Source organism: Taurulus bubalis (genome assembly GCF_910589615.1).
Source record: "Taurulus bubalis genome assembly, chromosome: 8".
Taxonomy (NCBI): domain Eukaryota; kingdom Metazoa; phylum Chordata; class Actinopteri; order Perciformes; family Cottidae; genus Taurulus; species Taurulus bubalis.
The window spans coordinates 15885696-15903782 of NC_136596.1; the positions used below are offsets into that span (position 1 = coordinate 15885696).

General features: G+C 42.4%; 1 protein-coding gene across 1 annotated transcript in view; it reads right to left on the minus strand.

Annotated features, from left to right (window-relative positions):
- Nucleotides 1-1480: 1480 nt before the first annotated feature.
- The window catches only part of dtx1 (deltex 1, E3 ubiquitin ligase), a gene marked incomplete at both ends in the record, with an annotated part of 34946 nt that continues 18339 nt past the window's right edge, over nt 1481-18087 (minus strand). Inside the window, 8 exons of the mRNA XM_079222905.1 lie at nt 1481-1705; nt 1922-2011; nt 2789-2950; nt 4135-4293; nt 4447-4508; nt 6451-6612; nt 6758-6819; nt 12121-12868. Coding sequence (XP_079079031.1) covers nt 1481-1705; nt 1922-2011; nt 2789-2950; nt 4135-4293; nt 4447-4508; nt 6451-6612; nt 6758-6819; nt 12121-12868 — 1670 coding nt within the window. The remainder of the gene's footprint in view (nt 1706-1921; nt 2012-2788; nt 2951-4134; nt 4294-4446; nt 4509-6450; nt 6613-6757; nt 6820-12120; nt 12869-18087) is intronic.

Consider the following 18087-nt stretch of genomic DNA (forward strand, 5'->3'; position numbering starts at 1 on the left):
TCACTCCAAAATTAAGCTCACAGCTGGGTGTCCACACGATAAACCTTACATCAACACCCCCTCTCATTAAAATTGATCAGATATATTAATGGAGAATTAAACAGCACTGGGTTATCTTTTATCTCAGAGTGTAGAAACAGCACAAGATCTCCTCCAAGGACCTTCAAACAGACTTCACCCCATGGGCATAAAATCTGAGGGGGAAATACAAGGTTTCTAGAATGAGGTGCTCTGCTGTTGCTGGGGAGGAGGATGAAAGTGGGGTACACATCAGGATCGGCTCTAACGACTCTGAATGAGCTCACACGAAGAATAAGATGTTTCCCCGATGTGTCGCTCTCTGGCAAGCTAAAGCTCAAGATGGAGAACTGTTGGTGTTTTAAAGAGAAACATCCATCTGCTAGAAGCATGTTCAGCTTTGCTCCTAAAAGCCCTCAAGCCTATTATTGCCACAGAGCCTGCAATCATCCCTTGTGTATGGTCAGAATGATGGATTGTGAAGATGCCTGGATTTGCCTCCAACAGGGAGAAAAATAATGAAGGATTTATGTTCACAGAGATCATCATCATCAGTGTGTCAACAAAACAAATGAGTTTAACCTTGGAGCATAGCAAATCCCTCTTCACAACCTCAGCCTGTCAAGTCACAACACCTCACAACTAGCATCAAACTGACTGGTAAGATGCTTGTTTCATTTATTTCATGTCTCCTCTCATAGACAGTTCACAAGGTTAAGCATACAACATACGCTTATTACCAAACACTAATATTTCATAGCCTTTACCTCCCTGGAATCTACTTTGTGCACGACAGAACAAACTTCTCAAAGGTCTCAGAAGTGGAAAAGGTCAGAGATGCCCAGTGCAACTTAACAGACACACTTTCACCAGTAATCAATTATTAGAGTAAAAGGGGGACGCAAATAAACAATTCATTTGGATTAATCAAAATGCTGACATTCTCTTAAGATTCTCTTCACAATATCGAGCAAGAAACTGACACCTTACCCGATTGCAGATATTTGCCCAACCTTCATTATGCAGCGTTAGTCTGGGCCATGCATTCTGGAGTTCAGCATTTACAAATATGGACCCATTTACAAATATGAGCCCTCATCAAGTGCAGAGGAACAGCCTCAGTCGAAAAGGGGTTAAATACAATTTACCAAGACATAAATCTCACCTTGTCTTTGTATTCTTCAACCCTCTGTGAAAAATTTGGTAAGACCACAACATGCTCAAGGCATGGATCAAGAGACAGCAGGAGGGAAACCATAGGTTATTAAAATTAAAATATTGACCATAACCACACCATTTAATTAGCTACCGTTGCTCTTGTGCCACCACTTCCACAGGGAATTTTGGTTTGTGGGGAGTAAAGAGCTGTCGGCTACTTGTTGGCCCGTCATGCAGGGTTCTGTCCTCTGGGAGATGGGGGGGCATGTTGGGTTGAGTTCCTGTGAAGCCGCTCAGCCGACCATCAGTTCTTCAAGTTGTCCTCACCGACCCCCTGGGCCAACAGCTCTGTCACAACGTTATCCAGGTAGTTGGGGTCGGGGTAGCCATGGCCAGTCAGGTTGGATCCGAATTCTGTCTTGTGGTGAATCTCGTTCCACACCACCGTGTCCGACTCGCCTGTAGTACTGGACGTGCCGATGGTGAAGATGAGACGTCGGTCCCAGGCCATGATCAGCAGCTTCAGTACCTGGAGAGACAAAAGTATAATAATGCTTAATATTATTTTAATGTCAGTCCTCTTTCATAACATTTGCTTTGATGTCTCAACACAACTGGAAGACATTGTCATGCTTCTTAGAAAACCAGGTCATTTAAGAAGTTCTATGCATCAAGGTGCACTGGGATTTACTCAACATGGTGAGTTTTACTGTTCGGTCATTGTTTTCTTGGTGTCAGAGCTTACCTTCCTGCCTTTCTCATTGTCAGGGAGGTAGCAGTGACGAGGGAACCCTCTTGCACTGAACTTCTTTCCGGGGTTGGGGTGCTCATTGGTCTGGTGAAAAATGAGCAAAAAAATAATAAAAAGCGTTATAACTACTTATCTTCCAATTAGGACTTGATTGTGGAGGAAATGTCAATAGCACCCACAGGGCGAGCTTTATTGTTCACAATGCTAATAATGGCCTCTTGTAAACAATCTTTTGAGATATGCTACTGTAAATATCCAATTATCTAGTATAATAGTGCTGCTATGCTGACCTCAGTGGTCAGGTCACCCCCAGTATTCTCTATCCCGTGGGACATTCAGACTCTTCTTCTGGTAAAAAAAAAGTCAGTTTATTGACTCTGTTAAAGCTCCTCTCAGCAGTCAGGATGAAATATGCAAACTTTTCAACTCACCAAGAAATTTCCCCTTGGGGATTAATAAAGTATCTATCTATCTATCTATCTATCTATCTATCTAACCCAAACATGCTCTCCTTTCCACTGTAAATGTGATGTAAATTCAAAATGACCTTCATTGCATTGGTTTTATGTTCCTTTTAAATAATCTATTTATTTGGTATATATACTACTAAATGATGAATTAATGACAAAAACCCTGCAAATGAATACATGGTGGTAAAGAGTCTATCTCTGCCCAGAACCACTGTGTGTTCCTCAGTGACTTACATAGCCACAACACCTCACCTTCCTGCACTGATAACCCTCCGTCAAACTAAAGCGGATAAGCAGCAGTTGAAGAAAGGGGCCATATTTAGAGAGGACACACTGTGGATTAGGGCACAAAAGCAACATGGTGGATTTAGTGAAGCAACACAGTTCTGACCTGGATCCCAGCAGGAATGTCGTAGACGATGCGAATGCTCTTGGAGTCCGGGTAGCCAGGCAGGCAGTGGGGGATGACGTGATATTCCATCTTCCCAGGAGGCTGGGTGCCTGTTTTCTCCCCGTAAATGGTTTTGCATGTTGGACACTGAAGACTGCCATCCTGGATGGAAGAAAATTTGAATTTAATGGCAGGATAATGATAACACAATGCGATGATATTGGCATGTATTGCTTTGAGTCATATTGCATTATTATTGTTCACCAAAATAATAATCTTTTCTTAACTTCACCTAAAGTGTTCTGTGGCCATGCAGATAGTTTTGGTTTGATCTGCATTTTGAGATCTTCTTTCTAAAACAGTGGCCATGAATGACATTTAGGTTGCGGTGTTAAAGCAAACCTGTATTTAAAGCTTCACTTATCGAAATTAAAATATTGATAAGTGAAGTGAATATTGATAAGTGATATTAAAATATCAATGATGTTCAAATGACACATGTATAATGTGAAGGGGTTCGCTTGTGGCGATGAACCCACACAGAATTATCACACAACTCTGCAGTTTCAGCTCATTGTTTTGGTTTTACAAATTAATAATGTGTTGTTTTGGTTCACTCTCACTGGTGTAACCTAAAACATATTTTTTTTTAAACTGTACGCTAACTGTCCAACACCAAACAGCAGAAAGACAAAGTAAGCAACTGGCTTGAGAACCAAGCAGAAAGACATTTGTGAGAAAGACCAAACCACAGCTACAGAAGAGATGTATCGGGTTGCTAGAAACCCAAATGCATGCCAATGTTGCTCTGAATCTACTGGATGTGTAAATACACAACTGTTTGCAAAAATGTTGGACAATTCAAATGTATATATGATTCATGAGGCGATAATATGTTAATGCTGCCCCAAGTGGCAAAAAAACAAACCAAACTATACTAATCAAATGGCTAGATATCACCTGAGGTAAGTGAGCAAAGAAGAATTTTGCACAACCTTGCCTTTTCATATTGATTGATACATTGCTTTGATATCAATACAATAGTGTTGATGTTATATTGATTACATATGCTTGTAGTTGCCTCTTCTGCATTAGCAAGCAGTACAGTTGTATTTCATGCAAGGATACTGAACTGAAGTATCCTTGCACATAATGATTTTACAAAGTCTGGCTGTCAAGACGGATATGACTGATCTGATAAAACTGCATAAGATCCCCATCTGTGTACAGCAATATTGAAGCCTGATCATATGCCAGTGCCATGCAATCCAGTTAGACATCACAAGTTTATAATTTGAGCCTAGAGTGACATCATAACATCGTCTGGCTCACAAGCTTTTACCCACCTTATTGCCATTGTTGTACATGGCCACCAGGCACAGCAGATGGTACATGTGCCCACACTTGCCAAGTTTGCCCACCAGTTCTGGCTTGATGCCTTTGTGCTGCAGGATGCCTTCATAGCCTGATGACATCACCAGCCTCTCCATGCAGATGGTACAGTCCTTGAATAGCCAAGCAAAATACTTCAGCTGCCATTCTACATGACTCTGTATTTATGAGACTTTCACACTTATTTAGGGAATCGCTTGGTGGGCACAACACTTTTAAGTCTTCTGTGTGTGTGCGCGAGTGCCTTTTCTTCTTCTTTGCCTTACCTCATCTGGCACCACTTTAATCTTCTCCGTGTATCTTCGCACCACATCCTCTGGGTTTTTGCCTTGTCATAGAATAAACACAAGCCAGATGAGATGACCACCGGAGAAACAACTATCTTGCCACTTACTTACACCCACATACCACAAGTAACTATGAAAAAGAGCATGATGGACCACTGGATGGCATTTGCTTGTAATTTGAACACAAGAGAATAACTATAGTAGCTATAGTAGCTTGATGGATGAAAAACAATCAGTTTCAGCAGTTGCTTTGGCCTGAGCGTGACTGCAGCCCTGTATTTTCTGCTGAGAGTGCGCATGTGAATGTAGTATACATGTCTGTGATGTTGAAGAGGAGGTCACCTTCAAACTGGCACATAACAACCCAGCCTTCCCCACACTCTCTGATAATCCGGCTAGCATGGCTAGCACACCCACAGCTTACACCCCTAATACGCTTACAGGCAACCTCTTTTCCCCCGGAGCCTTTGTTTGTTCATTTGAGGGACAGCCAGGGAACAGAGGGAGGGAGAGCAGTGGAGAGAGACAGACTGAGCCAAAAAACAATGTTAAGGTATAAAGGGTAGGGGAGGCAGAGAGCTGTGAAAAGGGGGCGGAGAGAAAACCGAAAAAAGGAGGTAAAAGACAGAAGAGACTCAATCCCTATTGCTATTTGATGGCTTCATTAGCTGGATCAAAAGCCTCTCTGACCTTTTTTCTGTACAGAAAGCAGACAAGGATAAGCCCAAATCTCCCTGCACGAGAAAAAACACATCTCCATTCCACTCACAACCCTCCAGTATCTCTGTGTTCACACTCAGGCTGCACATACAGGGTTCAACTTTAAAAGGCCCACAAATTCCTTCCAGTTTATAATGAACGAAAGGCCTGCGGCATGGCTTCAGGGACGGTATTATCGGTCTTTATGTAAGGCATGCTGACGTTAGCATTTAGCTCAAACCATCGCTGTGACGATGTAATGTTCAAGCCTCACAGAGCCGCGAGCATGGCTGTAGTCTTCTTTATAGAGTTAAGTTTGTTGTGTTGAATCAACCCGGTCTCACTCCCAACTACGAAATACTGACGCCTGGTCAGTGTCCATCAGCGTACCAAAGCACTGCACTTTCAACTAACGCCAATGTAAACCCACCCACTTCAGTATTAGAGGCTCAGAGCAACTGACGTGGTTTAAAGAGCGAGATAGTATACACTTGGTGTGCAGGTGTGGTGGAGGTGTATTGGTCAAACAAACACAGGACAGGAGACCACTGTTTTTGTCCCCTGTAAATTTACAGTCGCATATCACATCCTTCCTAGTAAATTATAGAAAACTATGGACCCGTAAAATACAGCGTTGCTGCATCATCTGCTCTGGAGGGTTGAAGAGGACAACCACAGTGCAAAGCCCAATAGCCTCAATGAACAATTAGGACAAAGGCTCCCTTGGGAGGCCATCGGTTTCCACGGCTTCCATCGACCAGAACTTACTTATTCAAGCACAACGGCGTCCAACTAAACACAAGATCCCCTCTCAAACCAGCTCGGTACAACAGTCCCTTGTTAATTACTTACACAACTGCCTCTGTTGTGCATGTAGTATAACACCTATAAAATTGTTACAGTAACACTTTTACTGCATGGGCTCATAAATCTGAACTAGCAATCATCATTACATTTTATAGGAGCTTTTTGAAAGGTAAAGCAATGGTTTCTTAACTAAGCATCAGCGACCTTGGGTGAGGTTAGATTTATTGCATCACCCTCACTGAGCTTAAATGGGAGGCATTAAATTAACAATTATGATCACAATAAAACACAGCTTTGGTTTTGTTTGCATGCTAAACAACAGACAGCTGATGTGGAAGAATCCTGCATAGCTTGGCAGAAAGTCTGCTGACAGTCGGTGGCCTATTCCTTTCTTCAGAGCATTTTTCATGTATTCACTAACACACAAATGGTAGCATTTACACTTCTTGGTTCACTTCTTGATTTCCTCCATCTTACCTCTCCTCAGGTGCTTTTTCTTGGTTTTGCGGCGCATGCCATTGATCCCTTGCACAGGCTTCATGTCGCTCTTGTTGATGGGTGGTGGGTGCAGTATGGGCTTGGGGGCCCGAGTCAGGCAAACTGGCAGACCTGCAGCGCACATCAGGATACCTGTCATACCTGACACACACACACACACACACACACACACACACACACACACACACGGAAAAAGCACTGATTGTGAATGTCTTTCAAGATCAATAAAAAATCACTCGCTTTAGTTGTTTTCTGAGCAGATGGTAGACAGTGAATGTTGACTAACCTGCCAGTGCCGGGTGCAGAGGTCCAGATCCAGTCAGGTTCTTTACTGGGAGGGCAGGAACCCTACACAAGGAAAGAAAAAAAAAAGAATTTCTGGAATGGTGTTTTTCAAAAGTACCTCATGGCCACAGAAAGTGACCAGCACACATAATACATTAATTTAGGGACATCAAGATCAACACAAAACATTGATGATTGCATATGTGTGGCTAGGGATGCTTCATGCTTAAAAAAAATTATTTTTTTCATATTCTTAAAATTGACCTGTAACCTCTAAAAGGAGCAGTTCATTGTTCTGATCGTGCACCACTCGCTCACTCGCTCTGTCCTTACATGCCACAAAAAAACACTCAAGTTAAAATGTCACATGTGCTCCACCACAGAGACGGAGACAACTGCAATGGGTTGAGACAGCTTGACTCGTGTACAAAGCACTGCAGCAGAGCCTGATTTAGGATGACATTTGGAGAGGGTGGAGTTCATGGCAAACATAGACGACAAAGACAGTTGACTTGTGCACTCTTCCAGATCTGTGGAGCAGAGTGGACAAAAGCACTTGAGGCATTAATTTGAGCATACAAGTCAGTGAGTCTCTTTTCAGAGCGTTGGAACTTCAATTCAATCAGCATCCCACAGAAATGACCACATAGCAGCAGAGCTCCTTTCTTCAGGCTAAAAGTAAGCCTCAGTGTGACAACTCAAGTAACAATAATCATATAATAATAAGTTATTTTCATGGAAATGTAGGCTTCATGAAAAATGCAATTGCATCGATATCTTGTTTGAAATCACATTACAATTCAACAAATGAGCAACAACAAAATTGCACCAGATGTGAGTTGGACGTGAGACCAGAAAATCAAGTCAAATCTCAGCTTTTGGATAGAAGGGCACTCATTTACATATTTTTCATTCTGTTACCATATTCATTCCACCCCACATTTGCACTACAGTTCTAACAGCAATGTGCATCGTGTCCCTCACTGGCTTGTTCTTCTGTAAAGTTACGTGCATCATTATATTGTTTGCAAAAAACAAAGGAAACACAACAGGGACACTCATTAAAAAAAATGCTCCACAGCAGTACTAGTGGTCAAATCAATAATGAACAAAACCAGAAACATTCTGACCAAGTTCCATGAAATGAACAGGTGTAAATGGGGTGCTGCTGAGGGAGCCCCTGGTTGGTTATCTCAGTGTATCAACCACACACACACACACACACACACACACACACACACACACACACACACACACACACACACACACACACACACACACACACACTACTGCACACATACTTCTACAGTGTCTGAGATATTTGGCCCTGCAGCTCTCAGGTGTCTCAAATTCGCTAAGAGACTGCTTTCATATGCCAGGGGAAGCCCTTCTATAAGCTGAGTGCAATAACAGAAAAGGATGTGAGGCCTGGGTGAGGCTGATGTGTCCCATCGCATCACAGTTAGGGACTCACAACACATTGTGTCCCTGGTGTGAGTCAAACAGCGATGTGCAGTTGTGATTAACACGTTGTGATTAACACGTTATGTCAGAATGTTGAATTCAGGGGTGAGAAACTGAAACCGGTTTAATTTTAGATGCAGGATTTAGTTTCATGCTAAGACCACAGCGAGTGAATTCACACCTTCAACCTCAGCTCACTGCCGAGGAAAATGTTTCCGGCAGAGGCTGTGGCAAACATGTCAAACATGAACATCAAAGGTAAAGTGGCTCAAGTAGACAATACAACCAATTTAAGAGCTGCCCAGTGGGAGAGTTCAAATATGCACTTAGCCCAAAATCAAATCAAAACCAGATATGCCCCCCCCCCCCCTCCCCTCTCTCTTTTATGAGTGCAAGTGTAATTTGGCTTGTTCAGTGAGAGCACTGTCAAACAAATAATTTTCATTAGGATGAGAGGGGATGAGACAGCACAACATGAGAACCCTTAACACCATCTCATTGTGTGCCGTCTGCACGCTTTGCACAAACTAAACACTTCTGTACGCATACAGTACAGAGGATCGAGGATCCGTATAGCATAACATTAATTAGAAATGCGTTTTATCTCTATTGCTTTCCAAAGAGTGTATTGCATAATAAATATGCAATGTTGATGATACAGCTGCATACTGTGTGATTGCACATCCAACAGCAGCTACTGATTATCATTAGCTTCGAAACTGAAAGAAAAAATAAAACTCATGTATCTCCACTGTTTATAGTTTATTTTTACAGAGACAGAGAGATCTCCATTCTGCAAACAATTTCCGATTGCGTACAAACCGTATGATTACCTATCTATGCACAGCAGATATAGCTCTTGGAAAAGCTGCATGTTACCAGCCAGCCAACTTGTAGAATGTGTACACCCTTCATCTCGTTCTGCGTCGTACTAAGCTCTTTTCCCTTGACTTGTTTTAATAACCCTGCCTGTCCTAGCTGCACCTGGAGCACTGGGGTTTAAGACACACGCCACCTCACACACCACCTGCTGACAATCCCGAATGGTGGATGATTTCAAGGATTTAACTCTACCCTCTTGTGGCTCATTCCCCTCTCCCTCTCTCACATCATAATTATCTAAAAACACCATCATCACGATTGGAAGTACATCCAATTTCATCATCAATAAGTTGCAATTGTTATGCTTGAAACCATCAATGCAGAGAGAAACCAATAATCCTGAACAAAAGGCTGTGAGGACTCGTATTCACACCTTACGAGCAGACCTTTGGCGCTCAAGTTTTGACAAGACACTTACAGCGAACCAGACTGGACCTTTTCACCTCTGCATTTCTTATGCTTTGCCAATTCTAATTTTTCAGTCTTTTAAGTGTTTACTTATTCACTCCATTCTGTCCATTGAGCCTGGCTACAGTCAAACTTTGATTGAGGACAGTAGTATACTACTGAAGAGAGAGAGTCAGATTTATTTCTGACCTAAAACTGATGCAATTAAGTGATAAATCCAGCACCAACATACCTAACCCATTAACACTACATTATTTATGGCCCCTGTCAGGTCATGGCTCAAGGGTCACTGTCCCTCTTCTGTCTCATGCTTCCTTTCTTGGGGAAATCTCCAGCCTGCCTCGAGGACTTAATCAGACTGAAAGCGATGTGATTTCCCAAATAGAGATACCACATTAGGCCTGGTTAAGAAAGTGCTGATGGAGGACTAATATCTCCTCATCGGTTTATTATGCACCATAAGGACAGTGAGAGAGAAAATGGAGTGAACAATTGCATATTGATATGTATAGAGTATATATAGTAGGAGACCTACGCCTGCTCCACTGATGGAGAGGGGGGCACAATGTAGCAGAGAATAAGCAATACTGACACCAAGAATTGCCAAATTGCATCAGTTTGATGCATATAAGCTCTCATGATTTATTCATTATTTTTAATAATAATTTGTATCTTGTGGTGAGCACCAGAGCAGAGCGGTGCAGCAGCCCACTGAGGGAAAATGATCTCTGCACTCCACAAATCCCTTCAGCCAACACTCAGACGAGCAGTCTTAACACAAGCAGAGTGGAGCTCGTAAGCAGCCAACGGCAGCGTGCACATGCAAACACACACACTTATTCCTTTTGTGTGAAGACAATGCAGTGCATGTCTTAACTCAGTTAAATACCACTGTGCATGAGCAAAGTGCACAAGAGGAAGTGGTTTGGCTGACAAAAAAGACATGAAAAAAATCCCCAGAGATCTTGTGACATTCTTTCTGTTCATTCTACCTCAAATGATGTTTCTTTATTGTTCAAAAAGACAGACAATTCAATACTATCACTTCTGATCACTCTATGTAATCATAGATGTATTTATAAATTTTATTTTAATTTGCTGCTTATCCAATGGAAACAAATCTTGAAATTACAGCCCTACTTTTGTGTTTTACAGTAGAGCCTAGCGTGACCATGACAACATTTGAATGCAGGTGGTGATAAAGTGGGCTGTTTCAACCCAGTAATAAGTTAAAAACCACTTCTAATATTTGTATTTGTGCATGCAAGACAGATGACACGCACACACACACAGTGAGAAACAGATCTGATGTTTTACATTCTGAGTTTGCTCCTTCATTATCACTCTTGAGCATGCTTGTGGGAATCTGCGAGTGATTACACATTTCAGGTTTGTGTGTGTGCGTGTGTGTGAGCTCTCATGTCCTTCTGTTTGCATGCTAACCACAATCATCCTGTGTCAAGCCACTCGTCTGAGAACCGACGCACTCCACCTCACCTTCTGTCTTTCCTTTCTCTCACACTCGCTCTCTATGTCTCCGCAAAAACCTTTTATGCTGCGAGGTGAAAGAGTCACATTTCCACGCTCGTGGAAACTCCACGCTCACCTGAGCTTTCACTGAATTCTTAAACTACAGACAAAATGTCCCTGAATATGTCGTCCCATACTAGTTTTCTCTATCACAACAAACTTTGCACAGAGATGCATTATTTTCCAACTGCTTGCTGTATAGAACAAGGTCATGGCCGGAGCAAAAACCAGATACGTTTCCTTTCCATGACACAGAAATAGGCCACAGAAAGTGAAAGCATGTGTGTTGAAGGACGGTTTTCATTCAAACATGCAGTAAGTATGTCTCTCCCCACGAGTGGTAAGAACAAAGTGGAATCAAATTAGATCAAGATAGGGTTTATTTTAGTAAAAGAAAGCAGGATAGGGGACTGAAGTATTGGTTACAACGCTACACACACTTCTTTTCCTCGGCTCCTTTCGCTGAATTGCTCTGAGGTCAGAGCGCTCAGCTGAAGCTCCCATTTTTCCTTGATCCATTATTCATTCTTCCCCAGTGGAGCTCTGCCTCCATGGGAAATAGGTTTCCACTGCTCCACCAGAGCCCGCCTCACAGGCCTGACCGTGCACACACACACCCACACCATTCCATGACACAACAACCATGGCGTAGATTCATCGTAACACAATAGTTCAAGGCAGGGGCAACAGAATAATCCAGAAGAGTTGCAGTATTTCACGCCTTTCAGGGCCAACATAAGCTCATTATAGAGCAGTAACCATGGCAGACACACATATTAAAGAAAAGGGTTCTTCGTCAGTAAAATCAGCTGGACCCAAGGCTTTTTCTGCAGATCCATTGATCAGCATGTTAACACGACTATGAATCAGCAGATAAATTGAAAGAGAGGTGGAAAAAGACATAACATGACAGAGCACAATACACCAGACCCACTCAGGCTGAAGCATTGTTAATCTAGATTGTTTCTTTGCTTTTTATATGTTCCAATTTGTTCTCAGCTGAACTGTAAGTTCAACAGAATGCAAGCATTATAGACACGCTATAACAAGTATGAATGACGAATTTTCGAATATAATTACCCTGGTGGAATGGCTCCTCTGGCAGTACCCATGGAAATGCGCTGGGTGCCCGGCCGGTTCAGGTTGTTCTGTCCGTTGATGGTGAGAGCGTGGTGGCCATGGGTGGATGAAAGAGATGGCATCATGGGAGAACAGGGGAAGTTGGCAGAGGGCAGCGGCAACTGCACCTGTTCAGCTTTGGCTTGCCCACCTCCCATACTTATGTTAATGTTGTTGGGGCCGGAGGAGGCGGATGTCGGCGACCAAAGGGAGGTTCCAGCAAAGGTGTTGCTCTGCCGCACTACAGCGAGGGTTCCTGCGGCGCCCGGGTTTCCCGCTGTACCTCCGTAGAGCTTCCGCCGCTGGGAGGCCAGAATAGCATTAGAGGCGGCTCTCGTACTGTTGACCAGGATGCACTGCTGGCAGGAGCAGGGCTGGCCGGAGCTGGCTCCCACGGGCCACGATTGCGACTTGGGGATGGAACCCATGATGAGCGGGTAGGCCAGGTCCATGCGTCTCCGCAGGCGTCGCTTGCGCTGGCTCTGCCTGTTGGTCTGACACATGCTGTTGAAGTCGATGAGGTAGCAGAAGCCCAGAGAAGTCAGGTCAAGCCAGGGGTGCTGCTTCTCGTAGGCGTTCTGGATGGTCACACAGATCTCCATGTCATACGGCGTCCACGAGCCGTTGTCGTTCTCCCACTCCCACACCACGCCTTTCCCCGGAGCAGACGACGGCTCGTAAAAGTTCCTCTGCACTGGTCTCATGGTGCCTAAAAGCAAAGGACAGACGAGAAGGGGAACGTGAGGACAATCACAAAAAGAACATTGGCTATGGTCAGCTACTATGCATGTCTAGGTGGGCAGGACAAAAAGGAGTGACAAAATAGAGGAAAAAGATCAATAATGAAGAATAAACAACATTGCATTATTTAAGTGCAGATTCATGAGTTTTGCATCTCAGACATCTCTGGTGACTATATAGTTTCTGTTCCTCCTTTGCTCATTTTGTTTCAAAAAGCAATCTATTGGATTGATCTGATAATCACTGTGGTTCTGTTGAGCCCTCACTTGCTGCTCTATTACGGCTCTGCACAAGTGGAATGATAATTGTAGAAATTCAACTCAGCCTTTGATGTGATAAGGCAAACAGCCAGCCTTGTGAACAGGTACATTACATCTTTAACAAATGAATAGGGACAACGTCTGCAGTTTGAATCTGTGTTGTCTCCCTCATATGGAAGCCGGGGGAGAGACTCATGCATGAGGTGGCTACTCGATATGTGCAGGGTCTTCCGTTTTGCAAGAGGCCAAAATTCTACCGCACCCTACTTATATACTTGGATTAGGTACTGACCTAACCAGGTACAAGGCATATTGGATTTTTGCATTATTGGTAATCAATAACCTCACTGACCTGTTGATGTTTGGACAATCTTTGTTGAATCCCTTGGGACAGTGTATTAAACAACTTAGGGTATACAATAAATACACTGGCTACATCACCTGTATCTTTTAGAATAGATTTTTAAGTGATTTACTTGCTTATAAAGCTGTAAGTTACCTCGCTCTTACTTCATTTCAGGTTCAAGCCAGATCACTGAAGTCCTCCATTGCTTTTTTTTATGTTCTTATGTGTCCCATAAAAGTACAGATGAGAGATTTCTGTTTGTATGACTCCAAACTGTGGAAAACACTGCCTCTTGATAAAAGAATGCCAATTTCTCTCTGTATTTTTTAAAGGAAATTCATGACTTATCTAATTTTAATACAACTTTTTGACCCGTGTTTATTTGATTTATTTCAGCAATTCAACATTTTATTGTTTGATTGTTATTTTCAGTCTAGCAAAATTGTATCTATTGTCTCTTGTCTATTTTTTTTCAGTGCGCTTTAGAGCTGCTAGGAGGAGGAATTGCTTCCCTTTGTACAGACTAGCTGTTACCCCAATTATTAGTTGTAGCTTCATCTTTAGTGTACAGACATCATCATTTAACTCTTGGCAAGACAGAATAAGCATATTTGCCAAAACATCCAACTTATGTTCTACATTACTGGTTAGACGTTTATCAGATAACATGCTTGTATTTCATCAGAATTTGCATGCTTGAGGTTTTAGTACATATTCTGTCTACATAGATGTGGTTAACTTACAGTTCAGAGACTTTTTACTTTGCCTTTGTTTTATGTTTTCATGAAACATACATGGTTTTGAAAAAGTACACTCTTGTTTCAAATACTAAAATAGTTTGTAATCTGAAAGTAATAATAATGAATCATCTTGTTAAGTTTTAATTGTGTTTTATTGTGCATTGTATTGCTGTGGCTCAACACTTAGCCACAGTCACTGTGGCTCAATTTACAGAGGATTATAAATCAATTATAATCCAAATGGGTTCCAAAACAGGAACTCTCAGTTTAACGTTTGAATTTGCTGTCAGGTTTCTTCATCGTCCTCCCTCAACCTCTTTCTAGATCCGCCTGGATGTGGGTCCTTCTTCTCCTGCTCCTCGTCGGTCTCCTCCGCTACTACTCTGTTTGTCTTTCTGGTCCTTTTCCTGAACGGAGCAGGCAGAGGAATTTCTTGAGGAACTTCAGCATCGACACAGTCGGTACTGTCATCGTCCTTCCTTAACCTCTTTTTAGATCCACCTGGATGTGGGTCCTGCTCCTCCTGCTCCTCCTGCTCCTCCTGCCCCTCCTGCTCCTCGTCGGTCTCTTCGCAGTCGGTGCTGTCAACGTCACTGTCAGAAAACTCAAACCACCATCTGAATGGTTCGCTGCTTCCCTCTCTGTCGTCCCTGTCTTCACCAGGGATGTCATTGCTATTGTCTTCAATGAGAATATGACCATTGTTGTCATTGTTGACCTGGTTTTCAAAATAATTGATTTCGTTTTCCTCGATTGCATTATTGTACATATCTATCCTTAAATGTACCAATTGGTTATAGTCAACTTGTCTCAAAAAAAGTTGATCTCCGCTTGAAGGAAAAAGGTAGAATTGTTGGGAATTTTCATTGTTATTTCCGTCTCCTTTTTCGTCCATTTTTAATAACTGTTATTGTCTGTTATTTATGCTCCCGACACCAACTGCAATTTGTTTCCTGCTGTTGTAAATTTGGACCTGCACTGAATAGTAGACGCAAAGGACTATGGGCAATCCTCAAAGCAACGGAGGATTTGCTAGCTAATAGGTAACGTGTCTATTAATATCTGTGGACAATATTGTGTTGACTAATTGGGAAAGTACATCAAAGTTGAGCTGGCTTTATTTGTTTGGATAGTAATTGTCTTAGATGATATTCGCCATGTCTTCATTAAATTAACTATTCGTTTTCTGTGTTTTATTGCCAGTAAACATGTTTCCAGTGTAGCTAGCTAGCTAACACTAACGTCTTTCTAGACGGAGCATGCGCTGTTGTTCACAGGAGATGACCATCCTCCTGTTGTGCTTTGTCATGACTGCAGGTATGTTACAGTATGCTGTGTGGTACTATTGAAACATGCAGGAGGAGTGTTTTCTATGGTCTACATGTTTACTAAGTTGCACAATTGTCATTATAAAATTATTTTTATTTTTTTATAAAAGGTAGCAGTCCAGTGTGAGAAATCTGTACAAATATATTTCTGATTATATATTTCTTTTGTTTTTCTCCTCACACATTTAAGAGAGAGACAGTTTCTGTTCTATTTCATTAATTTTATTCACATGTATTTAAACCCACTACGATCACTGTTTCATTGTACCACTGTACAGTGTATTAAAAAGGGTATAGATTTGCTAATAGGGTAATCCTCAAAGCAACGTAGGATTTGCTAATAGACAAAGCATGCGCTGTTGTCCACAAAAGATGATCATCTTACTGTTGTCCTTTGTCCTAAATGCAGATGTGGAATAAATCTGCTGTTACCACCAGCCTGACCAGCTCCATGAGATTCATTCAGCCAGGAGACATCTCACAGAGGTTACATGGCCCAGTGCATGATGGGAAACGCATTGCTGTCGCCAAATCAGAGAGCTGATTGGCTCCTAGATTTGACAATAAACACCACACGTTGTAGAAAATCTTTATTTTCTCTGTAGTTGTAATACTTAACACTCAATTGTTGACTATAAGTCACGGGTTTAATCTAGAAACAAAATTAGTGTGGTTGATAATAATAAAGCTTATTTATATAACACATATCAAACGAGCCGTAATTTATTACACGGGCAGACATAAAAAGAACAAAGGATAGCATACAATGCAGACCCACATTTCTACATAAATATATATTTACAAACACAAATAAATCCCAAAGCGATCTGTAAATTACAAGTAGCCTACAGATTTAACAGCGAGTAACTGTTTCTGTGACTTCCTGTGTATTCTTTGAAGGCAGCTGAAAACTGTCCGACTTGACTTCAGTTTTTTGTCAACACCTCCTGATGATGTCGCCTGTTCTCGTCTGCTTTCCAGGCGAGGCTCAGTTCATCTCGAACGAATCCATCTAAGCTATTGTGGAAGTCCCACAAACGTCAGAACATCAAACGCCCTCGTGTCTGGGTTCATAATATCCGTAGCCGCACACAGCTCAACTTCTCCAGGAACTGCGTCTGAATGACTGCCACTTCCAGCGCTACTTCAGGCGGACCAGGGGCCAGTTTGATTCAACACCGGCAGGACGTCAGTGATGATGGGTGAGCATCTCAATGCTGATTTTGCAACACAGCGTGTTTAAAAATGGTTTCTTTTCACCATTCCATGACATTGGAATTATGTTAATTTGAGAAGAGAAATTGCCATTATACTTGACAATGAATGATGTGAATGAAAAATGGTGTCAGTGATAACTAGCACACAAAAAAAATCTCTCGTGACATTAGCCTGCAGGGGCAAGGTGCAGTTTTAATGCTGATTCTGTTGCAAGCTCATCAAGTGAGCTAACAAGTGTTAAGAACATGATTTGACCAACTGATAGAGATGCGGTGGAACACTTCTATCTGCCTGAGGGAATGTAGTTGCCAACTGTAGCATTAAGTCGACTCAAGATACAAAGATAAATTGTAACAAGCTGGGATGCACATGCCAGTAAAATCCCTTCCCTCAAGAAGCTCTGCCTGTGTATGCACGGGTGTTCAGGGACGCAGAATTATACCCATAATCCCTTGCTGTCTATGTCTGCAGGATATGGTGACAGGAAGAAAAGGGGATGCCTAGCCAGCAGCACAGTACCTATGCTGATGGCCAGTCAGTTCCCACCTCCATTATAACACAATTACTGTAGTTACATGGAAAATCGGGACACATTAGCCTATCCATCTCCCCGCTGCACATCGGCAAGGGTATCCAGGCACTCCGACCTCCTCCATCCCCCACCTAATTTAACAGGTAAATGCACACTCACCTGCCAGGGAGGACCAGGGTGATAGTGGAGGGATGGGAGTGCGTGCAGAATGGATGTGGGAATGAGTACAGCAGTTGGTGGGCCACGGTAACCCCTCATCTGGCAGCCTGGTGCTGGCTCCGGAGAATAAAATGCATCAGCAGAATCAGCCACTCTGACCTTGAATCTCTGCTGCTAAAGGACTCTGCTCGACGGCTAATGTCATTTAGAGCTGCTGAGAATCACAGACACACAATTGCTCAGTGAGCTAGCTGCCGCTATCTCTCACGTCTTCACTCGGTCAGCCATGCACAACCTTTTCTTGCATTTTTGCTAAGGACCACAATGAATATTATAATGATTTACCTTATTGGATTTCAGAATAAAACCCTCAATAATTTTCTCTGAACTTTTAGCATAGTGGTGGAAGGCTTGCCACACATCTGAACCTTTTATCCCTGACCTCCTGAGGAATGCATTAGATGCGACAGATTCAACATGAGTGGTTCTGACCATGATCAATAGTGACAAAGTGTGTTGCTCAGTGGTAAAGTTTACCACAAGCTTCATAAATGTTTAAACATGTGGAGATGTGTTGAGCATCAAATTTTTTTGTACAAACAAC